Consider the following 26,632-nt stretch of genomic DNA (forward strand, 5'->3'; position numbering starts at 1 on the left):
CAAATACCTTATGAATAAGATCCAAAATTTCTTGGTTGCTTTCTAAGATACAGAACTGAAATATATGTCTCAACATGTCTTGCAGAATTGGAGTCAGCCACGTTGAAGAGCTCTGAAACAAGAATTACCATGATTGAGAAGATTCCAATATACATCATACCAAAATGCTAGGAACTCCAGTTCTTACCTGGTCTTGGGTAGAGAGCAGTGTGAATAATGTTTCCAGTGCAGCTTTTCGTACAGAGGATATAGTATGATGCAAGAATGGCCATACACGTGGGACCAACACTGTGAGCGACTGCTGAATACTAGTACACGAAGGAGTGATGGAGAGGCAGCGAGAAGAGGTAAAAATGAAAACACAGTTAATTTTGTTTTATTCAGAAAAAAGAGGTTATTGCATATATAGGGTGATTTTAAGTGTAGGTTCACATTACTGTGACTTAAACATTTTATAAATAATTTGAGTCAGCGTAATTGCTTTTAATGAAAATACTGTTGGTTTTTTTTCCTTACATTATGAAGCACTAGTTGACTCAAGTATGCATTTTTACTGTGTTGCTTCCTAAATTATTCTTTTGTCTTTATTACTTTGGAATTTATTATTAGGTATTTATGAGTTAAGATCCAAGCTTGTTTTTATTTATTATGCATGAACTTGGACATCAACTGATACTACATGATGAATTACAGATGGGGTTGCTGGTGGCAGAACTGCATTTTCAATTTTGTATTTGTGCTAAAGCCAGCTTTGGCAGTGACAATCATTCAGAATGTGAAAGACAAGGTGTGTTAAGTGTAGTAGCTGTGAGTTTACCGTATGTACAATGAAAGAACATGCTAACATGCAAATCCTTCACTTTGGAAATCCTGAATAGACAGTATCATAGATTTACCCAGGTTGGAAAAGACCTCAAAGATCATCAAGTGCAACCGCAGCCTAACCACAGTACCCTAACTCTAACAACCGTCTGCTAAATCATATCCCTGAGCACCACAGAAGCTCAACACTGTCTTCAAGCTTAAAGAAGGATTTGTTTTCCTGTGCTAAGAAGCTAACAATTACTGCCTTTAGCAATTAAAACTTATATTTTGAAAAAAAAAGGCCTTTTAAACAAAAACAAGGAGCAGATAAGAAATTGCAGAAAGGATCACCATATAAGTGCAGCTAATACATTTTACAAAATGCCCAGTACAACCCAGTGGAGTTAGAAAAGCACATATAAACAACATCTACTACCTTTTAATTATTTTTGGGCCCACTACTAATGAAAGGAAACTAGAAACACTGTCCTAACTTTCCCTTTGAGGAAAAGGGAAGCAGTAAAATTAAAATACTGATTTAAATTACGTATCTCCTTGGCATGTGATTTGAGCACTATTTTGATTATTCCAATCTGAAAATAACTTGAGAGTTATATTGAATACTGAAACAACACAAATTAAAAAGTTACCTGCATTTGCGGACCTGAGGATAAGTCAGAAGAGAAGAAAGAAGGATCATGATGCTGTTTGTGGAAGCCGTCAAGTCATCCAACTCGAGGAGCGCATCCCATAATGTATTCAGAATGAAAGGAACCTATGACGAATAAGCAGAAAAGGTTATCAGACAAAAAGAGAAGGAAAATATTCAGCTGCAAACTGTTACATGTTATTTTCTTTGCTCGGTGAAATTTTTGATCAGAACTGATGGAAAACAGCTTAGTTACCTTCTGAGACTGAAGGTGGACCAGGCTTTCCACTACTGGTACTAAAGACGCTGCAGCAACAGCTCGGACGTCATCATCCAGATCTTGGAGACCTTCAACTATTGCAGGCAACACTTTAGGCAATAATGTATCGATCATGTCCTGCCAAAAAGAGTAAAAGCATTCTTACACTTAACAAACACACTGCACCAAACAACTAAAAGTTACTTGTCATATAACAACAAGAAGCTACAAGTCCAATAAATATATGAACGTACCATTCATTAAGTAAAACTTAGGTTATAAATTTTAACTTCAATTTAGCTCAGTTTTTGAATAAACAAGAACTCAATGTCTGCAGAATAGCAACAAGAACTAACTAAACCTCTTGTAGCACACAGCTCTGTAAACCTCACACATGGAAGTATCAAAGCTAAAAAGGTACAGCCTCTATTTATAAATTGTTCTGTGCAAGAAACTGTTAATGAGGTTACAGTTGTACAGTGACACTGCCGAGCACCTGCTGATTTCTGCAGCCTGGATAATAAAGTTGCAGTCATACATCTTAATACATTTGACCCTTGTGAGATGCAGTGCAAGCACGTTTGGTTTTCTCATACCCATCCCTTGTTCCTACACATCCTCATCTTTCAGAAGATTCTTTCTGCTCCAAATCTCTACAATTTCTCACAAGAGTTATTACCTGACGCACTGCCAAAGCATACTTTATTCCTAGGAGTCCACCATGTCTCACTTCCCATTGCTCCTGTGTAAGCAGCTTCAGGAGAACATCTACAGTTTTATGAACTCCAGTCTCATTCATATGCTTCAGCACCACTCCCAATGTCTGAGCACAAGTTTCACGTACTGGTGCTACCACCTGGGTGATGAAAGAGGCATTTTGTTATGAAATCTGACTTACAAATTAAGTAGATTCTTAAGAGCAAGATTGTTACACAAGGTGAACTATGTTTATCTGCTACTTTGTAGTAAGAATCTGTGAGCAGTTAGAGCAAGCATGTGCAGTAGCAGTGTACCAAGTGTAGTGAATCTGCTGCAGTATCATCTCTTGCAGAAAACTGCTCCTGTTCACTCAGACAACTTACTTCGTCTGAAACAAAATCTCCAAATCTGTCTAATGCAAACACACAAAGAAGTCTAATAACCAAGTCTTCCAGCCACTCCTGATGTTGCTGAATCATCTGTAAAAAGAAAAAAATGAATACCTGGTCTGTATTTATTCATAAAGGATTTTACACATGCTTGTATTTTCTAAATTTATATTTAAAAAGATATCACAATGCATGTTTAAATTGACTGAATGCAGTCATCTTGCACAATTAAGGCAGAACAGTCAGCACTGATTTAGCTCTGACATGGCTTATCACAAACATCACAATGGTACACACAGTACTTTCATGAAAAGGCTGCAAAGCATCATGTGAAGTAGACAAGATGACTTTATTCCTATGCAACATGCAAAGTTAAGGTCACTCATAATCTATTGCAATTTGCATAGAACACATTAACGTTACTACGAGTTTGAAGAATATTTAGAAATAAACATGAACTATGATGCAGTGCACTTCTCAGTCAAGACTCCACCAGATTTAGGTAGTTATATCAAGCTTGTTTTAAGGTTCTGGCATCTTGTTAGAGGCCCAATAGCTTTGTAACTCTGAACTCCAGAGGAGAAACCCCGTAAAAGGAACGACTTGCTGCTACTCATATATCATCTTTCTCACCTTCACTGCTTGTCTACAAGATTACTACTTCTCTTACAAATTACCACCTTAATAAATCTTTGATCATACTGTGTCCATACTGCATGTGGAATGCACAGCAGCAACCTCCAAAGAACAAATACAACATGGAAGCAAGCAGCTTCTGCTTTCTCCGTACATAAAGTGTACATGAAGTATACTGAAATATACTGACCTACATATGATATATGTATCTCATCATTCTTCAGCACCCTCTAAGCCCAAGCTCTTTCTGCTGCTTTTACTGCACTATCAGTGCAAATGAGATTCACTATTAAGTCATTACTCTTAAGAAATTACTAAGTTTTCCTTTTAAATACACAGGAAGTATGTAAACACTTTTGTGCACAATGTTTAATCAGTTGATGTGGTGATTTGATCCAGATTTTTTTTTAATAGAAAGATCTCATGGTTTGTACCACCAATCTTCTGCAACACTTAAGTATTTTAAGAAGTCAGTTTACTAAATCTAATTCAAGAAAGCTACACATTAAATTTACATGACTGGAAACTCACCTCTTCTAATGAGCTGTCTCCCATTTTACCACCACTTTTACCATGAGCCTTGAGTATCTCTCTCAGTCCAGTACCTGCACCATGTCGAACCTAGAAAAGTTAAATAAAACATCAGTTTTAGAAGATTTAGGAATAGAAGATTAAAACAACAAAAACGCACAAAAAACCCACAATGTAACTGGTTACACTAGGTAATGCAAACTTGTTCTTTCCCAAGTAGAGATATGTGCAGTGCCATGGAGTTAGTGGTACTTCATAGACTTGTGGACAAGGGTAATATTTTATTAGATAAAATTAGATTGTTTTAGAACAGGTTAGAATTTATTAAATATTTGTCAGTTTGGGACAGAAGCAAATAAAAATTGTTTCTGCTTTCTATCAGAGAAGATGCAGTTATTATATTTGAACAAACATACCCAACAAGGCACTTGCCATTTAGTTTAACTTCACTATGTTATAAAACACTAGATTTCAGAGAAAGATCAACAATTGCAAATATAGTCACCATGTATGAATCTCGGGTGCTATAAAAAACACTCTGGCAGTTAGCTTCTAGATCACTGCAGTTTTTGGCTTTGGGGGAACTGACCGGCACAAGGAGCTGCTCAGAGATAGACCACTTTTACTAAGTTTATAAGCTAAAGGAAAGCAGCACTCTTAGTAGACTTTCTTATAAATTGAGGTTAGATCCTCAGAGGATATTTTGAGATCCACAAAAGAAATTTCTGAGAATTACTATTCAGCTTAGTTTATAAACCTACCTTGCTAAGCCAAATATTAAGAGAAAAGTGAACAAATATGGCAAAGCAAATTATGACCACGTATATGCGCTCACCAAATATAAAGAGTTGAATGTACGCAGAAAGAGGAAGAGTTTTGGAGATTACAGAATACCAGCAGAAAGGTATGCTATGGCAATACCTGTTTCTCATAGTTCTGATCCCTAGCTAGCTACAACTGGATAATCAAGAAAAGCCAGCATAGCAGCTGCACAAAACTTAGAAAAGCAAAAATTTGAGCCTGGTTTTCACTGAGAGGCCTTTACATAGGTTAGAGCAGAATCTACTGTGTTATTTTATAAAGAGTACCTAATTGCTTGTTGATGGTTCATTTCACAGCAGTAACAACTAGAGCCAAGTGACTGGTAGATACTCCAAGTTATCTGAGAATTTTACATGAAATATGACAAGAAACACGTACAGCACAGTGGCTGCTGGTGAAATCTGTAAGCCAGGAAAAAACAGCCAGAAAGCATAGTCTTAAAATCTTAAGTGTTCGTTATACACCAGTCACTGGTGTATACACTTGCTTATACTAGTTTTTACAAACCAAAAGAACACTTTCCTGGGAAGTTAACTTCTCAGCTTCTGATAATAAAGATAAAGCAAGAAAGAAACGTATCAAGGAAATACCAGTAGCAGGATTCAACACACCTGACTTCAGCTGCCTGTAATCTAGACAAGCAGTCTGAACAAGTCATCCAGACTGCCTATAGACATGGCAGGAATATGCCAGAGGGTGATTTAAAAACATGTATTTTGAGATAGCAGAACCTGTTCTCCCATTGAGAACATATAATAAAAATGAATCTGTACTGATCTACTTCCTTGTTTCAGGTCTGCACACCTCATATCAAATGTACTAAGAAGGCTATGACAGTATCTGCATTTCAGAAAACAAGTAGACTTCGGTTTCAGCTGCAAACAGTCTGCCCTGAAATAAAATGAGGCTTATTAGTTTAGATACAGTGATGTGCCACATGGATGTAATTAACCTTTTTTTCAGGGCCCAAAATACTCATGCTGGCTGTGGATGATCTATCTCTGCTTTTCCAAGATTGAGGTCAACATGGGCAGAGCCAACTTGCTATTGGTGAACCTGTGGTACAGATAACACCTAAGTACATTACAGTTGGTGCTAACATTTAAACTTTCAAAAGAGTAATTTTCTTTTTACAAAATTGAGGTTAGTTCACAGTAGTTATTCCTATCTTCTGCTCAAGGAAGAAAACCCTTTGTCAGTTATTTCGTATTTTTGTTTGGAATTAACACGAAAGTTTGTGGAAAACAGTATAAGGATTGAGTAAATGCACGAGCATAACAACTTTGAATTTTGGAAATAAGCAGTCTCAAATATATAGTTTTTGTAGTTGGAATTTAATGTAATTCTTAAAAAAAAAAAAAAGAAGTGAATTGCTTTTCATAAATGAAGAGGACATTGATTTGTAGCCTATCCACTGTTAAAGTGATTTTTCCACTCTTCTAGATGAGAATTAGACAGATATGCTACTGTTGTCAGCAGCGTTTGCACAGTATTCCTCAGACTTGATAAGCCTGATTTAATTACTTTATATTATTTTGCTCAAATTTCAATACTTCCAAGATTCTCACTTCATTTCCCCTCTATGTCTCAAAAACACTTAAGAAATTCTGTAAAACTAGATTGGTCTCAACTACATAATCTGTATTTATGATTCATGTAAGTTTTGATACCAAGCAAAATGCTCAAGTCCTAAGCATAAACTTTCTATGTAAGTCTACCTCTTATCAAGCTTATATAGATAAACCATAGATATTGCATGCGTCTTACCTCCCAGGAAGGGTTAAACAGATCATTGCACACCTCTTCACAAAAACTTTCCAGAGGCCATTCATTTGCCTAAATTCATAATAAATAGATAAGTTAGCGATTCTTTAAATTTATGCCCTGTCTTTGAAAAGCAAAATAGGCAAATCCCAGTTTGAAATTAGATACTGTCATTGGATCAATTAATCAAGCAATAATCACCAACTTTTCAATATACATTCAGCATTACTGAAAATGAGAAGACATATCTGTTATTCTAGAATTTCTTATAAGGAGGCTGTCATGGCAGTAGAAAAAAAATTATGATACTAACATTAGGAAGTTTACACCATCATAATGACAAAGCAATTGAAAGTCTAGCAAACAGCAGCACCTCAATTTACAGTTGTCATTAAACTTTCATAAAAGCATTTTCCAATCACTGTTTTGCAAATAAGAATTCAATTACTAAGCTATGTTAGGAAAAACTTATTTTGAGTTTAATCAAGGTAAGGTCACTGCAAAATAAATATCTATGCAGTATTCGTATTCTGGTATAGCATTTCTTAAATTTTTTCAGCTTTTCATTCAATTGAAGCAAATGCATTTGCTACTAAATATAGAATCTAATTCTAAATTATGTCTAATTAAAGTAAGGCAAAGGTTAAATAAAGTGTACATGAATGTTTAGATCAAATTATGTATAGCTCAGTGTAATCTTTTATCTAAGCATGTAGCATTTGACAGTTTAATATCCAGGTCCAACACCTGTAATCCAACTATTCAGGTTCACCTGGGTCGCAAATTAATACAGATGGATTAAATGTGTTTTCCTCTCAATGCTATGTACAGCTTGAAGCCCAAACTAAGGGAAGCTGTCAATGTCATTCTTTCCTCTCACTCATAATCCTAAAATGACTTTATGATTAGTGAGCATAAATAATTTTTATTTTATATTACTCTGCTAAACAGCTGATCATTTTCACTAACAGAAGAACAGAGCATCATACCTCTTCTGAAGCATTTTCTACCAATGTTTTTGAGTCTGTGGCAGGTTGGTTGATGACAACATTTGTAACTTTCCTTCTCTTTTCTTCTGGTTCCCCATCAGTGCTATCATTGCTGAGAAGGAACAAATATAGGGTTATAGACTGAAAGTATGCTTTAGGAAAAGCAATTACTTCTACAACCGAAATCTCAGACACAGTCAAGTGTGGCAAGAATCTCAAGTGTAATGCCTTCTGAAACATGCAAAATACGTACGAAGTTGCAGTTAACAAAATTGAGCCAGGAGGCCAAATGAAAATCTTCCTCAGCTTTACCCAACAAATACAGAAATTCTTAAATAAACCAAGGAGAAATAATTATGTTTACTGCTCTTTATAAATACAGCAGGTACAACAACCTGTCACTAAACTCCAATTACAAGGAACGTACCATCATACATGGGAAAGTTATATCTAATATTTATGTTGCATTAATTCTTGTACTATTCTCAATATGCATTTAACAACAGGGATAAACCAGATGTTTTAGACTGCAGCATCCCCTTATAACAAGATTCCTTCAAAGCCAGGTTTTTAATAGTCGATCAGGAATAAGTACAGCAGCACCTTGCTTCCATCAGTAAAATTAGCATGTAAAAGTTTATGAGGCAAAGTCTGTAGGAAGTTTTTCAACAGATCAATCAAATTACAATTCAAGCCTAACAGAAAAAAAGAGCAAAATAGTTCACTGTTATACCTCTTCTCATTAGCTTCCACTGCATCTCTAGATCGTTGCTTTGCAAACAGCTTAGCCATTCTTTTCGCTTTATTCTTTTGTCTGCTGCTCATACCAGCTCTAAATTCTGAGTCAATTAACTCGGCAGCCTGAAGGGTCTGAAAGAGAAGCCATTCATTGTCAGCTCTTCTTACAACAAAGGTCCTGAAAAATCTCAAACCCACATTGTTCTTAACTTCCCCAACTCTCAGTTAACTGAAACTCAGAGCAGCAGTTTGACATTAAATAATACTAATGTGGAAGTATGGGGTTTAAGGGTTCAAGAAGCCAAAGCATACCATATTAGAAGTTGATCATGTTGAAAATATAAAAATGCTATAACCGCAGAAGCAGAAATAAAGCAAACCCACTGTATTATTCTTTGTAGTGAAACAGCCCGAGGTTTTACCTACAGGTTGTTTGTTTACTAGTGAAACTGAAGAAGGAGAATAGTCCAGATCTTCATCATTGAACAGATCTTCGGTATTCATCCCAATTGCAGCACCCATATCTAAGCCAAGCTTCTTCTGTAACAGTTTCCTCTGTCGTGCTATCCGCTCTTTAGGATCAATTTCACCTTTAAAAAGTTTTTCAGAAAGGCAGATGTGTCAGATTTGCAACCAGATCTGTTAGTGAAGTCTTGTCAGTGAAACAGAATAAAAACAAAAGTCATAGAACTAATCTAAACTGTATGTAGATAATAAATGAATAAAATATTTTAAACCGAATCATACTGATTCCTAGGAAGAACTTTCTGGTGTTAAAGCTATAGAACTACTTCAAGTGATTTTTAAACAGAAAATAGCTCCCATAAAGTTCATTAAATTACATTTGGACAAAGGAAACAGCTTTTGGAAAACAAAAAAGATTTTTTTAGGACATTGCACTTTGAAAGAAATTAATGCTAAAATTCAGTCTAAATCCAGCAACTGATTTGAGAGCCTGCAGCGTGTTAATCAACATGTGCATCCATGTGGAATCTCGTTGTTCAGGGTTGTTTTTTCTTTTCTGCTTTGTTTGTTTGTTTCTCCAAAAGTTTTTCTTCTTTCTCCTGAAAGCAATGGACCCTGAAGCATACGCACGATGTTCCCTGGGTGCTGGAGTTTGTTGAAAAGACTAATCCTTAAGCTTCATCTGTCAAGCAAGGCTCACTTATAAACTTAACTGAATCTACCTCAAGAACACCCTAAATACTTGAATTACTTAACATCTAGAAGACTTTAGAATCCATGTAGAATAAGCTTGCCAAATAAGTTTGCCTTACATTCATTCACACTGACTACCTACTGTAGTAAGGAAAGCTACTACAAAACACAGAATAGAAAGCAACCTTTATAAATTACCCTATCAGTAAAAGCATTATCTAAAGCAATTTAAGAAGTCATTTTTAAAGACATTTTGTATCAATTTTTTATTTTTTTATTTTCAATACTATTTACAATGTCATGTGATTTTAAGGCAGCAGGATAAATAACATATGGACGAAAAACCAAAGCGTCCTAATTCCATCTGTTTGATTACTTAACAGGTAGGTACAGTGCACTGATCACAGCATGCACAGTAACTGACAGTGCTGCAGCCAGCATGTCTTCCTATCTATGGCACCATTTCAGGTGGTGCAGAAACTGGATTCTGGACTAGAAATAGAAAAGTACAGTAAAAATATATATGCGTATATATATTTTACAATAGTTTGGGTTGGAAGAGACCTTTAATCTTGTTCCAGCCCCCTGCTGTAGGCAGAGACACCTCCCTCTAGACCCAGTTGCTCAAAGCCCCATCCAGCCTGGCCCTGAATGCTTCCAGGAAGGGGACATTCACAACCTTGCTGGGCAACGTATCATACATAAACTAATTCTCAGCTAAAAAGCAGCAGAAAGTTGTCAGATGATTCACTTGAAACAAAAGGTTACACAAAGTTACTAAACACATTCCACATTTCTTACCTATACCTGATGGAAAAGCAGCAAGAAGATCTCTAAGAGAAGCCATAAGTTAACTGATACTAGATAACTTTCACTTGCTGTTCCATACTCACTGCAGAAGATTATCATCCCTCTTTTCCATAAAAACACTGATGACTGTATAAGCATTTAAATGCCACAACAATATAAATCATAGGAAGATCTGGATCATACTAAGGTATTTAACAGTTCTGAAGTAGCATAATATGCACTGAATATTTTAAATGTTTGACTTTCTGACCTCAACAGTTTTTTGTGCAGTTTCTCTCCTATATTTCAAACCTTAATGCCTTTTGGTTAGCCACATCTTACAAGCTGTTTTAGCAAGGAACAATTGATCAGATCTCCTGAAACTCAAAAAAGAAAAAAAAAATTCTACAGAAATGCTAGGAATCCGCTCTCCTCTCCCCACTACATTTACACTAATTTTAGTGACAGAAAACAATACACACACCCTCTATAAAAACACTCCAATTCAAGAAAGACAGTACAAACCAGTTATGTCAGAGCAGATTTTCTTCCTTGTATTTCACTAGCATTCTAAGAAACCATGGATGACTAGACTTGAAACACAGCTACATCAAGCCTCTTCAGACCAAAGTTTTCTACTTTGGAAGTAAAATATAGAGATATACCTGATTTATCATCCTGGACTTCAAATTCTGCACCAGCAGATCCAAGGAGAGATGCACCATGTTTTAACAAGCGACATATATCAAATCTGTCAAAACGCAACCGATCTGTTGAAGGTGAATCTTCCATAGGACTTTCTGATCCCGGTTCTAAGCAAACATTGAAAATAACATTAAGGAAAACATGAAGATTGTTCTCAAAATCCTGGCAGAAGATAACGGTCAGAGAGAAAGACATAATTTCACTCTGCAGAGGAATCATCAGGCATACAGTATTTTCATTCACAAAACAAAGACTCCATTTCATAAAAAACAAATCTTACTGTTTGTTTCTCCCTTGGTAAGTTTAGCTTTTTTAAATCTTGATCAATGGCAGACACAAAATCTTCCATGCACACATAAGGCCACCGTCAATTCGAGCTGCACATGGCTCACACATAGTTCAGACCTAAGTACCATGCCAGCTCTGCCTCACATAACCAACAGCCAGGCATCTCTGATAAGAGGCCAGGAAAGCAGACAAACTGCAAATACTGTCCAGTTCAACAACAATAAGATGGTTGATCCTCACAAGGCTTCTTATCATTTCCTGGTCATGAATTCACTTCCAAAGTATTCCCTTGCCTCAATATTTCAGTACTCGTGTGTTTCATGGCTTTCAGTCATGCATAGTGTCCATTCATACATAGTCTGCTGTGCTCACATCCTGAATTGAACCAGCACTACAAATACCACTATTGCCTACAAGAAACACAGCTTTTATTTTCATAATTTGTCTCATGCTTACTTATGAAAGTTTGTTCATTTACAGTAGAATAAATCTGATTGCATATTGAGCACCATACAAAATGAGTAATACCTACATTTCTTCAGACCTGAAGAGGGAGATAACATTTCATTATACATATACATGGCAGAGTCTATAAATAAAGCTACTCAATATACAGATATATCAGGAAAGAGTCAGCATAGCTCCTGAAAAAAACCTCTCATTAACATGATTATCAACATCCTTAAAGAGCTCTAACATGCAGATAGAGGAGATCTATTAAGAAATTCAAAACTGCTTGACAAGTTTTCATACTGAAAGTTGAAGGAACTAGGCTCCTACAGAACTGGATGAAGCCTCCTTTTACATACTGAAAGCTAGTTAAAGAAAGGTTAAAGCTGAATGTTGGAACCAATTTGTGTGTCTTTGACAACAGGACCGAGATTTCATTATGCACTACTCTCCCATCATGTATGTGACATTAAGCAGTTCTGGGTAACCAAATGTCACAGTAGTACTATGAAATCCTAGAAGGACTCTTAAGAACAACAAGATGGCAGATAAAGTGCAACACTGAGAACTTAAGCTGTGTCTATACGGCACTGATGTGAGAACTGGTAGTTAACAGTGAATGAAGATTTTGAAGGCACTTCAGTTAGATTTCTGTAATTACCAGCTTATGAGGCAGCAACAGAACAGCCAGAACAGCCAACTGGGCACTCAGCTTCATCAGGAAGGACACTAAAAACATGATGAAGCACATCATTCTGCCACTACATATAAATACCAGTAGTCTAAAGAAGCAAATATACTATGGGCAGGTATGTGCATCTCAAGGAGAACACAAGTGAGAAAAAGCACCGAAAAGAACCAATAAAGCTGTCCAAAAGATAGAGCAGCTGTCTTTTGAGGAGAACCTGAGGAGGAGGCAACATTTCAAGGTGAAAAGGAATATGTTGAATGGGTGCAAATATAGCAAACATTTATAAAAATAACAAAGGCAGCGAATAAAGCTTAGCAGTAATGGAACAAGGAGGCGCTGAATGCAACTAGTGTGAGAGCACCTCAAAGCAGATATGAATTCTGTTACAACAAAAGCAACATCACAACAACTCCAGATACAAAATGAGCACAGATGGCAGCAAGCTGCCACGTCACCTCTCAGAAAGGTTTTTTCAGAAACTGCAAAATATGACAAAATCGACCTGTTAAAAGTTTCCCTGTTTCACCAGTTATTATTCCTCTTAATCATACAGAGTCAAGCATTTTGAGGGTACAGAGCAGAAGCAAAGGTCATGCACAGTGTTGTAAGTGAATACGAACATCTCGAGCTAAAGAGGTTACCACAGTCCATGAACATAAAACAAAAAAGCAGGTTCATTTTAAACAGCACAGCTGCCTTAAGACTTTTCATATCACAGTCAGTTTGCATCAGATAAACAACGTACTATTCTACATAATTCATTTAAGAAGCACCTTGCTTTAATCTCGGAGTTGGATTCCATTCAGGTACATTTTTCACTATTGCTTCAACAGCCTGGCCAGCTGCAATACGGGTGTCCCAATTTGTACTTCTTAAGTACACTAACACCTTTAAAGAGAAATTAACAAATAAATTAAATTTTGTTAAAAAGAACCATACTTTTAGAGCATCTATCAGTTATTACAGTCTGTTTAACACTTTTACTGCTGTGGATCAAGACAAGATTCAAAAAGAATTAAAACAAAGGACAAAAAACAAACAAACCAAAAAACCACCAAGCAAACCATAAGCGACCTTTGCTGCTTAGCAGAACCCATGGCATAGCCAGGCCTTAAGAACTTGCAGGTTACATTTAGTTGATCAGCCAAAGTTAACAATGCTTTATACAATGTAGATTTCACTTTATACAATGTACCTCCAGGTACCAAACAAGGCTTGAATTTTTTTTTTCTTTCTAAAACTGTTCCAAAAAGAACAACAGGCTTCAAAATTTTACCCAAGAAGGCCAAAATGGATCACTAGCAACAACTTATGCTCCTCTAAACTGATTTCCCTTCATGCCTCAAATCTGGAAGAAGTATTCTTTCACTGGAAGTGGTTTGATATTCATGATTCCCTGACCGTTCTTGGTGGCATCATAAATTGTGGTGAGAGCACCTGTTCGATAAAAGCAGAACTGAGGCCGTGCAGCCATCTCCAGCTGTCAGGTACAAAACTATTTTTGGTGTTTTTACTGGACTTGGCCAGACTACAGTCTCAAACTAATGGAAACCTGTTTCCATTTTCCAGCCTATGTAAAGACATGCAGCTTCCTATAATTTCAATCCTGTACCACACAAGCAACACTCTTTTAAAAGCGGCAGTGAAACATTTAAAAGGCAGTAGAGATCTGGATTTTCTGTAGAAGAAAATCTGAACTTACAGCAAACACTGAATACCAACACTGTGTGCAAAGTGAAACCTGACTTATGCAACCCTCACAGAAGCTACCAAAACAGCACGCCTTTAAAGACCCAGACTCTTAATTTTCTTCTTTTTTCAGAGAGCTCCACAAAAATGCTGTATTTTCAGCTGCCTCTATCCACAGAAACTACAGCCCAGAAGAGTCATTCTATTCTATTTCAGTCCTGACAGCAGTATCAGAAAACAAAAAAACAGAAAGACAAAAAGCCCTAAGATGCTTACTTTAGATAAGAGATTGTTCAGTTCATGAGGGTGCAGTTTCACTACTTCCCCGAGTTGCTGTGCAGCTGCTTTTCTTGTTACTGGTGTTGTACCGGTGTCCAGTAAAATAAAGAGACGATCAAGCCTGAATGATTGACAAAAAATGAAACCGTTACACTATTCATAGCACAGTTGACCATTTCTATTTATATTCCCCCAGATTTTCCAGTTTATCAAACGCAAATAGAAATGTTTGCCTGCCAACTGACAGACTGACAAATGTACTTATGCCTAATTCTAACTGTACTTGCTCCAAAAGCATATGTAGCCTGGTAGGAAAAAAATAAATAAGGGAGGAACTTTTAGAAACTTTAGCTCTAAAAAGTCCACAAGTTACAAGAAGAAAATGAAATAGGTTCCTTCTTCTGACACAGAACACTTTTAATTTTGCAGGACTGGTATTGTTAGGTTGTAAGCAATCTTCTGCAATTTCTGTCAGACAGAGAAAGCGAAGGCTCCATCATTCACACTGTGAATTATCATTTATTTTGAATACTGACATCTATAGTCATACTCTGCTTTTTCAGGACACCAGAAATTTTTAATTTTCACCTATTTTCCCTCTATTACCTGGAACACACAAGATCTAACCTGTTCTTGTATTTACAGCTTCAAAATACTCTGATACCTCCGGCCCTCCCATGAAATATGGGAACCAGCTTTGTTTTCACAGTAACTCTGTATTAGTGAGAGAGACCCCAAACATCTACTCTTAAAATAATTATTATAATTCTCTTTACAGAATGCTGAGATCCATGAAGCAGTGTGCAGTATGAGGTCTCTACTGAATGCAAGTCTTGCTGCGGCACAATCAGAATTTACCTTTAAGAATAGAAAGGATATAATAAGAATTCTGTTCAAATATCACACCTCCACAAAGCTGGAATTTACACAGCAGTGAAGCTCATCTACATCCGCCTGATGAAATAAGGCTACAGGTAACCTGACAACTCCCCTTCCTCAAACACATACCCCAGGTTTTAGCAAATACAGGAAAAGGATGAATGTAATGCATGCTAGATTGTTCCTACTAATTACATTTCAGCAGAATTGCTTTTAACATTATTTCTAATAATAACTTTTTAAAAAGTCTGTACATCACTGCATTTTTTTTTTCTTTTACACACTTGAAATGTATCTATTCCTGAGAATACAATTTGATGCAGCAGAACAGCAATGCTACAGGCAAAAATGACCCAGCAATATAACAGTCCCAAAACCTGTGTGTCGTAACAACCAGAGATACTGAACTAGGTATTTATTACAGAAAAGGTATTTTCCAACTCAAATTATTTCAAATCATTTTAGTATTTTAGGCACGCTTTGGGCATTTGTGAACTTTGAAATAATTTGCTTCCTACTACCATAATAGACAAGCCCATTTCACTTTCTGTAGATAAAACTGAAGTTTCAATTGCTGTCTTTTGCCAGTTAGTCAGTTGTTTTAATGCTACTTGAAATCAAAATCTAAACATTTCCAAACCAGTGGATTTGTGCTATTACACAGTCAAAGATGAAAACAAAAGCTTTAGAAATCTGAGTCTTCCAAATCACTTGTAGCACACTAGTCAGAAATAACACATCCTCAAGAACTTCATTATTTACTGGTATTTTCTTTCTTTAATGTGCTTGACAGTAACAACCCAATCTAGATGATCTGTATTATTCACTGCAAAACATGACACCTTGCAGAGGAACCACAGCTTGCTCTAGGTTGCTTCTGCTCTCTCATGCTTATACTCACTCACTTTTTCGTCTTCAGCATTCCATGCTCAAGAACTTTACCATTTAGTGCCACCCACTCCTTCAACTATCTGATATCTTTATTCATCTCCACATTCAAGCAGAATGTGCAAACTTAGACCACTTCCTCAGCAAACAACTCTTCACATCTCAAGAGAAAACGACTGATGGCCAAATCTCAGAAAAGCTCGAGCTTAATACCAGTTTTAGTTATACAAATAGACAGCCTAAGCCCCATAACTTTTGTGGTGGTATTACCTTTTTAACTGCAGCAGACTACATTTGTAATCTGTGATTTTAAAATGTAATAAGTTTAATTTACATACAAAGTTCAAACAAAGCTGCTAAGCATATGGAAGTTGCAAGCCAACAACTACATCTCATCAAGAGGACAACGATACGTGAACCTCGGTGAACTCATGAGCTCATTAGAAAGGAGGCAAACATCTTTTTGCACTCAAATGAGAAATCTGAGGTTTTTCTTACCACCACTTAAATGTATCAGCAAGACACTGATTGGAATGGAAATTCAAAGCTTTATTAACAGTATTACATTCAAATATCGCTTTCTTCTTAGAAATACAACATGATCTTTCACACTGACACAGAGTTCATCACAAATATTTCTGACACAGAGACATCAGCCCAAGTGCTTAAGAACAGGCATCTAGTTGCATCTGGGACGCTTCTAAATGAGTCATGCACACGGGGTTAGCAGGCAAGATGTAAGGGAACCCTTGCCATTCTGAAGTGGCAACGATACACTGACACTAGACATCTAGATTAGGCAAATGAATCCTCCCCACAGAAATACTCTAAGTAATCAAAGCCAGAACTATCCAATAGAACACACTAGCTTTAATAAAAGTTGAAATCTCACTTCCAGGATAGAGCCATCCAAGAGAGATTCTCAAGAATAACCAGCAGGGCAGCAATCAACTGGGAATAACCATCTCACATTGGACCAGACTCTTCCACTTCTTAGCAACAGTTCTCCAACAGTTTACTGAACAATCCCAAAGGTACTCTAAGAATCCTAAAGGAACTCTAAGAGTACACAGTCTCATTTGCAATACCATTCACCAGAATAGCAAGTTGGCTGGTATTAAAGATGAATTTCCCCTTTATCAACACAGACACACAGGATGATTACAAATTTGGGCTCAGTCCAATTAACTGAAGAGGGTTTTGTGAACAGAAGTACAGAGAAACTTCATAACTAACTCCCATATCACTAAATGTAACAAGCCTTTTGCCCTTCAAGTCTATTATTGCAGCAAAGCCTACAAATAACCACAACAACTACCTCAGGGGCACTCAGCAGGTAGCATGGTCATTCTGTGACCTAGACACTGTTTTCTGTGAATCTGAAAGTCTGTCAGCTGTTGAGCTACTAGGAAGCTAAAAGCAGGACAGTTAATGACCAGGTATCAACATTATCCCAAAACTTCTCCCAAAAATAATTATGCAGCTGAATTGAGGAAGGATCCTGCTCAGCCCAGGTTAAACGTTCTGACGTTCCATGAGCACCCTGTCTGATCAGATGTGGAAACTTGAAATTTATTAGCCTCAGATGAGATTGGACTTGGAACAGACAGCAAATTGATCACTGCTACCAATTAAGCCATTGGTTTGAACTCTGCATCCATTTCGTGCCAGTGCAATTACCATGCAGGGTGCAATCACTGACATGGCCAAGTGGTACAGACAGCTTGTATCCATCCTAGCGAGCCTCCAACCCACAGAAATCATGTGACTGTACAAAAACCCTTGAAGGGTGATCTCTGGAATGCTCTACTTGGAGATCCTTGCAAGACTGCTAGTTGGCACCCACTAGAAAAGGAATACTTCCACAAGTTTCCAGTTTCCACACTTCAGGACCCAGAAACTTCCCAGGCATTATTTCATAGCGTGCAAGTAGCCCCAAATCTAGAAAACTTAAACTAAAATTTAGACTTGACAAGGGTTTGACACTCATTGCATAGTTCAACTTAAGCTGTAATGCAGACACTTGAGTTCTTTCTGTTGTTCTAATCATCAGAGCTTTCTTTTATCATTTTGTTCCAGCTCAGTCTATTTCGTGGCTCAAAAACCTCATGTCACTGTTAAAGCACATATAAACGGTTAGACAGTCAAGCAAACAACTTCCAGTATAGGCAGCAAGAAGGAGAAAATAACCAGCGAATAGATTTCAGAACAAAGAAACGGGAGGATACATATAAAAAATGAACTGTAAATAGTTATGAAGGTAGGGATGCAGACAGCAGAAATCCTCATTTCCTACAGAGCATTGAAAGGGACACCTAAATGAAACGAGAGCTCCATCATCACACTGGTCACAGTATTATGCACTGCATAGAGAGGTCAACCAAACGTGGAAGTTACTGATTTCTTACAGAATGTATATTTGATATAACAGATGAACCAGCCTTAGGTTATACAAGCTTTATTTGTTAGCCATTACATACATACCACATCCAAACTCAATACATACAGCCACTTACATTACAAAAACACCAAGAAATGAACACAGGAAATCAGAAAGATATTCAAAACAATACAAGGTGTGCATTACCAAATGACAAAGAGAGTAAGAAATGGGTAACATTCCTTTGCTAAGTATTTGTTTTAACTGCTGGAATGGGTTAGAATTCTTATCAGAGTGCAATGTTTGGTTTCTGCTTTCATGTCAGTCTGTTATGTCTCTGAGAAATTCTACAGCCCTGTCTCATCTGGGCAGTAGTGCACATGGCACCTCTACTCACCCTCATGATGGCACAGATGCTCCCTCCCACAAACAACAGCAGGAAGCAGATCCACACAGGGCTGCTAGTCCCCATTAACACAAGCAGAAGTGCGCTATTTTTCCTCTCCTTTCAGCCAGAACTCCAGTAATTGCACCAGGTTATGCACCTGCTTATCCTGGTAATTAGGAGGGGAGAAGGTATGATGCAAACAGCAGAAATTCTGAAAGGAATGTAACTATTCATTTTCCTTTAAGTAGCAATGAAAACACACTTCCTGTTAAGCACAGTTCTTGGTTTTCATGCACAAAGTAACGGCTTCCAAATGACCAAAAAACAAAGTCCTTTCTCTGGGAAAAGTCTGTGATAAGCCCAAAAGAACACTTCCAAAAGGTACACAGGATCACTGGATAATTTTGTTGTCTTGTAAGCAATTCCGTCCCCTAGTTATGTGCTATTAAACTTCAAATTCTAGGTAACTAATAACATCACTCAAAGCAGCCTCGATTTGTTGTTAGGAAGACACTGCCCAACAGTTCAATAGCCAGGACAATAGATGGGGTCTGTGCATTTTCCAGTGGCTTTATTACTACAGCCTTCTGACTTTTTTTTTTTTAATTGAAAACTAACTTTCAAGTCAACATACTTTCAGTTATACACAAATCCAAGCAAACTGAGGCCCTGAAAACTCCAAAAGCCAGGACTACAATCATCTGGACCAAACACAGAATGGCTTGCAACAGCAAGCTGTCATGCTCCCCCTTACTTGCCTAGAGAGTGTCTTGAAATTACTCTGAAAAGAGTCTTTAAGATGGTATATCAGGGTGAACTTAAGGGTATACCTTTTGATTTTATATTGTTTACCCTTAATGCATCTTACCAGCTTCATGCATTTAAGACTTTTTTTTTCTGAGACAGCCCTCAGAAGTATGAGTAGCGCTGAAATGATGATACATGAGCTGCCTTTAAACAAATCAAAGAAACTGAAAAGCTGGATGTTGAGAGGTACCAGCAGCACTTTATCTACATCTACTGAAGCTCAACCACCGAGTAACCCAGGATTATTGTTGTTGTTGCTGTTCTTCCCCACAGAATGGCAGTGTTCATTTTTCACCTGAAGTATCTCAAAAGCTTCTTCACGAGGCACTGTGTTTATTCAGCAACACTTCACAGGAATTGAGAAGAAGCAAAACTTTTCACTTCCTTTTTTTTTTTTTCTTTTTTTTTTTTCCTCCTTTCTCAGTTCCACTGTTAAGATCTTTTTATTAGTTATGCAAACTTTATACTAATTCATTTACACTTTGAGACAGGAAAAGGGAGCAAATGTCTGCACAAAGTGGCTTGTGTGTAGAAAGAACATCACCCACTCACACACACTGCCAGAGAGGATGGGGCTCATTTGTCTTTTCAGCATAAAACTACCAAAGGGATGAAGATACATAAAAACACTGCATCTGTTCTGCTTTTAAGTGTATTTTCTAGCATATCTCAGAATCAGAGTAGATCTTCAGTTCAGGTAACAGCAGACTGACAAAACAAGTGCGTTTATATAGGGAGAGAACGCAGATGAAAATGTCACCAACTATTTTATCGGTGGATCACAAGTGAGTGATATTTTTGCTTGTAAGATGACCTTATTAACAGCACAACTAGACTGAACATTTGCAGTTTTGAGGTATTTCAAAGCATTCCCCAGATTTATGTAGATCACCCAGACTAAGGATTTAAATTTCCAGTTCACTAAACAGCAGAAACTGAACCTGACTACAAAAGAAAAACACTTGATAATTTGTTTTGAAGATGTTAAAACATTCCTCCCTCCTCTCCATTTTTTTTAAAATGAGGTGTCAATACAGAAGTTACCCTCCTGAAGTTTTCATGTTGATGTCTGGCATACACTCAGATCTACAGTCTTTAGAGAAGGATTAACTCCTCCTTCACTCCCCACAGCTGCACAGTTAGAATCACTCAAAGAAAGATGTCGGTCCTTTAAAACACACAGGGATAGGTACCTGGAGGAAAAATCCAATCTCTACAATTAAGTGGAGCTAGTAGAGAAACTGGAACCACACCCTTACAGAAAGGTGGTTACGAAGCACACTACAAATTTGAACAAAAAAGAAAGAATTTTAGAAATCCACTGTTCTGAAATAAAAGGTGAATATAAGAATTGTCAAATTTACGAAAGCAATTGAGACTCCAATATCAGGTGCGCTTGTCAAACGCTGACATGTAACGAGCAGGTTTTGATGTATCTTAGACAGTCAGAGATAGCAGGCACACAGTACTGTACCTGAGCATCAGAGAAACTCAGGGGTTCCTCAGGAATCATCGAGGTGCTACAGCTTTCCAATGACTAACTCTTTCATGTGATTTGTACATGGAATTGAAACAGTTCTATTCAAACTCATAGGTATCAAAGCACTTTTATTACAGCTCAACACTTCATGTTCACTTGTGCCTCATTTTGATCTTAAGACCATACACTGAAGCAACGCATCACATGACATTATTAACACATCAACTTCTTTAGTACTTCCCAGGGAGGTTTAAGAACAAACCCTATCCAAACCAGAAATTAGTTTTCGTATCAGCTACCAACCAAACAGATGTTACATAAATCTTTGCCCATTTCACTGCTGTTTTTCACTGGAGCAGTGTCATTTTACAGAAATACAGAGGCACTGTTACCTGGGTTCATTACTCATCTTTGCATCTGACACAGCCTCAGCATACAAACTTTTCAGTTCAATCCTGGCATTCCAGTTAGCCCCCATATCTTACATATCTCAGCACAGTCACTTAAGCTGACTGCCCCTTACCTAATGAAACTGTAATATTAGTCTATTTTAAATGACTGCTTATAGCGTTAGATCACATAGTAGCCTTGTTACAGCAATCTCTCTCTACTTCCAGGTTCTTATGGAAAACATTACAAGAAGTTCCCCAGTACCGAAAAGGCAGATAGAGATGTAAGTAGAAAAAACAGAAGGGGTTACTCTGTAGAAACTACTAAGCCCAAACTAATGCACCTGCTACTGAAGCCTTAAAAGTCACGATGCTACTGAAAAGTTTGATTTATAACACATATAATTCATAAACACATACACCTTTATTGTGCTACTGTACCCTTCTTCAAGCACAGCTTCAGAAATAGAATTGATGTTTGTTACAGTACCTCAGAAGTACAGAGATATTACCAGCATGTGACTTTGGTCTAATCTATTACAAGGTTAATTTGGATTTATGTTTCCTTTCAACTGTTCAGTTTGGAAGCTTAACGCGTCCATTTCACACACACAGAGGGGGGAAAAAATGGCAGGAATTTGGGCTCAGCAGTTTTAACAGAACAGCTCTATTAAGACATACCTCTATATCAGTGAGCAACTTTAAGAGCTGGCACACCCCAGCGCACATGTGTGTAAGCAGATACTGCCCTACATCTTGAGGCTGAGCCAGAACACACTAATCACTTCACCCCCATGAAGCCCCTTTCATTTCGGCTACTTTACAGCCAGGGGCTCAGAACACAGAACGCTTTACCCCCAGTTTCCGAGACTCGCCAGTCACCCCTGCTCCCCCCGCTCCGGCCCGGCCGGATAAAAGGAGCCGGGGCAGAGCCCTGAGCCTGAAGGAAGGGAGCGGGTGGGGGGGGGCCGGTTTCCCTGCGCTGTGCGCGGGACGCTCCCAGCCGTGGAGCACCCCCAGCCCCGAGCCTAACGGGGCGGCCCCGCGACGTCTCAGCGGCTCAGAGGGAAGAGGGGACAGCGGGCAGCCCTCCTTAACGTACCCCCCCCCCACCCCCTCGTCCCCCGGCCCGGGCACGCGAGCGCCGCGGCGCCCAGGCCTCCTTCTACCGCCATTCCCGGCTCCTACCGACCTGGAGACGGCCATAGCCGCCCGGAGCGGGGCCCGGCGAGAGGCGAGCGGCCGGACGGAGGGCGGGGGGCCGGCGCCGCGGTGGCAGGGGAGCAGGCTCGGGGCCTAGCTGCGGCCTCTCGTGCGCCGCGCCCGGCCTCGGCCCCGCCGGGGATCCGCGGGCGGCGGCTGAGTGCGGCTGTGGTCGGTAGCGGCCGGGGGCTCGTTCCGCCCGGAAAGGCGGCGGCAGCGCGGGCGGCAGCGGCGCGCAGCCCTCGGAGCGCGGGTTAAAGCCTCAATTCCCCCATCGCCGGGGCGAAGCCCAATGCCTGGTTTTATACGAGCAGCCATCTTGTATTTATTCCCTTCCTCCATGATAGCCGCTTCCTGATTGGCAAGAGCGCCCGGCCGCAGCCAATGGAGAGAGCGCTTCCAAGAGCGGGGAGGGCGGGCGCACGCAGCGGCAGGGCCGAGCAGGGCCGGCCATGGAGCGCGCCGAGCCGGCCGGGAGCGGGGCCATGGGCTGCGTCGGGCTGCGCCATCCGCACCGGGGGGAGGGGGAGCGCGAGGGACAGCGCTGCGGGAACCGGCCCAGAGGAGCGAAGAGAGGCGCGGGAACGGTGCGGACGGACGTTTCCGCCATGACCCGCCGAATGGCGCCGCGTCTCCGCCACAGCGACGGGGGCGGGCGGCGGGACAACGTGGAGCTGACGCTGCGGCCCCGCTCGTTGCGGTGCTTCGTCCCGCGCCTTCACCCGACGCGGCGCTGCCCACAGTCCCGCCCGGACTGCAACTCCCGGCGTGCAGCGCGCCTGGCACCGCGCCTGCGCGGCACGAGCTGGCGGGGCGGGATGCGGAGCGGCCATGCTGCCCCCGCGGCGGGACCGGACGGGACGGGGCGGGCGTTGGGTTGGAGCTGGACGCCGAGTTGGTGCCGGGAGCCGCCATCGCTCCCGTCCGGCAGTTTCCCAGCCGTTGTTTTGGTCACAGCGGTTCTAACCGACACCGACCTCAGCGCGGCCCGGTCACGGCGACGCTCCCGCGCTCTGCCGTGCCCCGAGGCGCTGAGGGCCCCGCACCGGGACGGCCGCAGAACTGAGCGGGCTGTGCCGTCACCTCAGGATCCGGGGGGAGAAAAATCGGGCAGAGGAAGAGTTTTGGAATTAATTTGCATTAATGAGCCGGGACGTAAATAGAGCTGGCACACGTCAACTTTCATGTGATTAATTGAAAGCACAATCACAGATTATTTTTTTTTCCCTATGAGTTATTCATAAACTTGCATAAATGCATTAATTTGCTTAGTGACATAGGGTGAAGTCTTCGTCTGCAGTCCCCTGAGGCATGCACAGCCCAACGAGCCCTCAGAGAGATATTTCTACTCATTCCCAGCCTTACTGAGGAGGAGTTTGCCTTTTCCATTGCCCAGCATGGAATCATATCTCAGTAACTTGCACATCCCACTCAGACACAATTCCATCTGCATCCCAACCACCTGTGCTTTGTGTAGTTCTATAACAGAGACATGACTACATGCTACCTGATTCCATGCACCTGATTCCCCCAGGAAGGAGCCCCCACAGAGCGCTGGGGAGCAGAACGGCTCTCCCTGCCTGTTCCCTCCTGTCCTTTGGAAGGAGATCAGTGGTGACAAGGAATGGATGCTGAAAGCAGTGATTCCAGAAGTACCAACCACCAGCAACATGAGTCAACCAGAGGCCCCGCACCACAGGGCATGGCCAGAGCAAACCACAGGCTTCATTTTCTGTGGCAGAGACAGTTTTTGTCACAGTGCTGTGCTCAGTGACCCAGATAAAGTCTGTTCCCTCTTGCGGAGCTGGGGTAAGAACTACCTTTAGGTAGTACACTATACATCCCATAGCAGAACATAAAGAAAAGCACCTCTAGCTTTAGGTGGCGGTCAGGAACCTCATACTGAAACACTGCTCCCAAACTCCCATGCCTCCCACGCTGCCATCAAAGAACCAATACATGCGCCTCTACTCCCAGAATCAAGGGCTCTCTCATGGTGTGTGTGAGTGCCTGGGTCCCAATGCATGACCTGCAACACCTTCCTCCCCTGTGCATACGTGACATCCAATGGTGGGTGCTTGCTATTCAGCCACATGATGGGGAAGAGCAGCAAAGCAGTAGAACAGAGAACAGCAAGGGTAAGGGTGGATGTTTTTCTTGTATGTTGGATGCTGTTGACAATGATGTATACAACGAACATCCTGAACAATATTTCTGCTTCTGTTTAGCCAGGAGCCAGCAACTGTTCTTTCCTGCCATTCATGTGAGTGTCAGGTGCTATTTCCAATATCTATGCAATTCTAGCATCCCATTTTCAATATCCACGTATCTCTAAGATCCTATATCCTCTTTAGGTTCCTTAAAAACATGTTATGCATTGTTCTAATAGTACTCATCAAGAATGCTGATATATGTTTTGAACAGCTCCATAGTAGTTATCTTACCTGATAAAAAGAAGTGCAGGAAAAACATTGGTGATGGGTCTTACAGACTGAGTAATTGCTGAAATGATAAACCACCGTCCATGTGGAACAACCTGCAAGAGACAGAAAGAATGATGGAAGCATTTTGGACTGAAACACAATTCATCCCAGTTTCACACCATATATTTCAATACTTTGATTTGACATTTATGAAAAGTAAACCTTTACTTGACTGTTTGCCTATATCTTCAGTAGTTCAATCTGTATCCTATACTCTGTATTATATACCAATTCTTTATTCATTTTTATGTAAATTCTTTTTGCACATTTGTACTATTTTTCCTCTTTTTTTCTCGAGAAATAGCTACACATTCTCTCCTGTTTCCTTCTGTGTATACTAAAAGAATCTCCCCTCTCTCTCCTTTTTCTTTTAGTATATATTAAAAGAATCTCCCCTCTGTAGATCTGCTATATGCCAGTATACTTCCTCAAATCTCTTCCTAAATTAGATGGAACTTAGTAATTTCTGGTTTGTTGGTGTGTTTTGATCGTCATTTCTTGCATTGATCTCAATGATTTTTAGTCTGTGTGATCCTCCTCCTGCCAGCTGTGTCCACTTGTGAACTTCTGTTGCTTTCTCTGCAGTTTGGCAGCATTTGAAACTGTCTTACTTACCAGGTGTGCCCACAGAGCCTGGGAAGAATACGGTGCAGTCTTCAAGTATTCTAGCTGTGCAGACAGGAGCTGAAAGCAGCGTTGCTAGTGAAATCCCTCCCGATTAGGATGTGACAAATAATATTCTACATATTCTAGACTTCTAATTTCACTTTTCCACTTTTCTTGTCCTGAAAGTTTGTCTTGCTTAGGATCACAGCAACCTTTTTCTGTAACTGTAGGTATGACGTTTGATACCTCCTAGTCTGGTAAAAACACATAATTGCATAGAATTATAGAATTATTGGAGTTGGAAGGGACCCTTGAAGGCCATCTGGTCCAACTCTCCTGCAATGAACCAGGACATCCATAGCTCTGTCAGGTGCTTAAATCCCCCTCCTGCCTGACCTTGGGTGTGGCCAGGGATGGGGCATCCACCACCTCTCTGGGCAACCTGTGCCAGTGCCTCACCATTCTTACTGTAAAAAACTTTTTACTTACCTTTAATTTCTATCTCCCCTCTTTTAGTTTGAAACCATTTCCCCTCGTCCTATAACAGCAGACCCTGCTAAAGAGACTGTGCCCTTCTTTTGTACAGCATCCTTTTAGATACTGAAGGGCTGCTCTCCTGGAGCTTTCTCTTATCCAAGCGGAACAGCCCCAGCTCTCTCAGCCTGTCCTCAAAGGGAAGGTGTTCCATTCCTCGTGGCCTTCCTCTGGATGCACTCCAACAGGTCCCTCCTGTACAATTTTATATTTGAATGTATTTTAGTGGCTTTCAATTTGATTTTTATATTCTCTTGTAAATACTG

General features: G+C 39.9%; 1 protein-coding gene and 1 long non-coding RNA gene across 4 annotated transcripts in view; one reads left to right on the forward strand and one right to left on the reverse strand.

The window, feature by feature from the left end:
- The window catches only part of BTAF1 (B-TFIID TATA-box binding protein associated factor 1), a 42,076-nt gene extending 19,040 nt beyond the window's left edge, over nt 1–23,036 (reverse strand). The window contains exons 1-15 of one of the 2 annotated variants that reach the window (XM_015867122.2): nt 16,989–17,777; nt 14,327–14,450; nt 13,135–13,249; nt 10,893–11,039; nt 8,707–8,870; nt 8,276–8,412; nt 7,543–7,654; nt 6,557–6,625; nt 3,968–4,057; nt 2,795–2,890; nt 2,392–2,568; nt 1,710–1,850; nt 1,455–1,579; nt 188–308; nt 8–112 (exon numbers count right to left, since the gene is read on the reverse strand). In XM_015867122.2, the coding sequence (XP_015722608.1) occupies nt 8–112; nt 188–308; nt 1,455–1,579; nt 1,710–1,850; nt 2,392–2,568; nt 2,795–2,890; nt 3,968–4,057; nt 6,557–6,625; nt 7,543–7,654; nt 8,276–8,412; nt 8,707–8,870; nt 10,893–11,039; nt 13,135–13,249; nt 14,327–14,450; nt 16,989–17,005 (1,740 nt within the window). In that variant the 5' untranslated portion in view covers nt 17,006–17,777. Of the gene's footprint in view, nt 1–7; nt 113–187; nt 309–1,454; nt 1,580–1,709; nt 1,851–2,391; nt 2,569–2,794; nt 2,891–3,967; nt 4,058–6,556; nt 6,626–7,542; nt 7,655–8,275; nt 8,413–8,706; nt 8,871–10,892; nt 11,040–13,134; nt 13,250–14,326; nt 14,451–16,988; nt 17,778–22,732 lie in introns of those variants that run through there. The other variant, XM_015867123.1, reaches the window with a different exon arrangement.
- Nucleotides 238–26,632, forward strand: part of LOC107316048 — a 45,700-nt gene continuing 19,305 nt past the window's right edge. The window contains exons 1-3 of one of the 2 annotated variants that reach the window (XR_004307680.1): nt 238–347; nt 15,108–15,303; nt 21,769–21,824. This is a non-coding gene — a long non-coding RNA (uncharacterized LOC107316048). Of the gene's footprint in view, nt 348–15,107; nt 15,304–21,768; nt 22,313–26,632 lie in introns of those variants that run through there. The other variant, XR_001556154.2, reaches the window with a different exon arrangement.

The sequence above is a fragment of the Coturnix japonica genome, chromosome 6 (assembly GCF_001577835.2).
Source record: "Coturnix japonica isolate 7356 chromosome 6, Coturnix japonica 2.1, whole genome shotgun sequence".
NCBI lineage: Eukaryota > Metazoa > Chordata > Aves > Galliformes > Phasianidae > Coturnix > Coturnix japonica.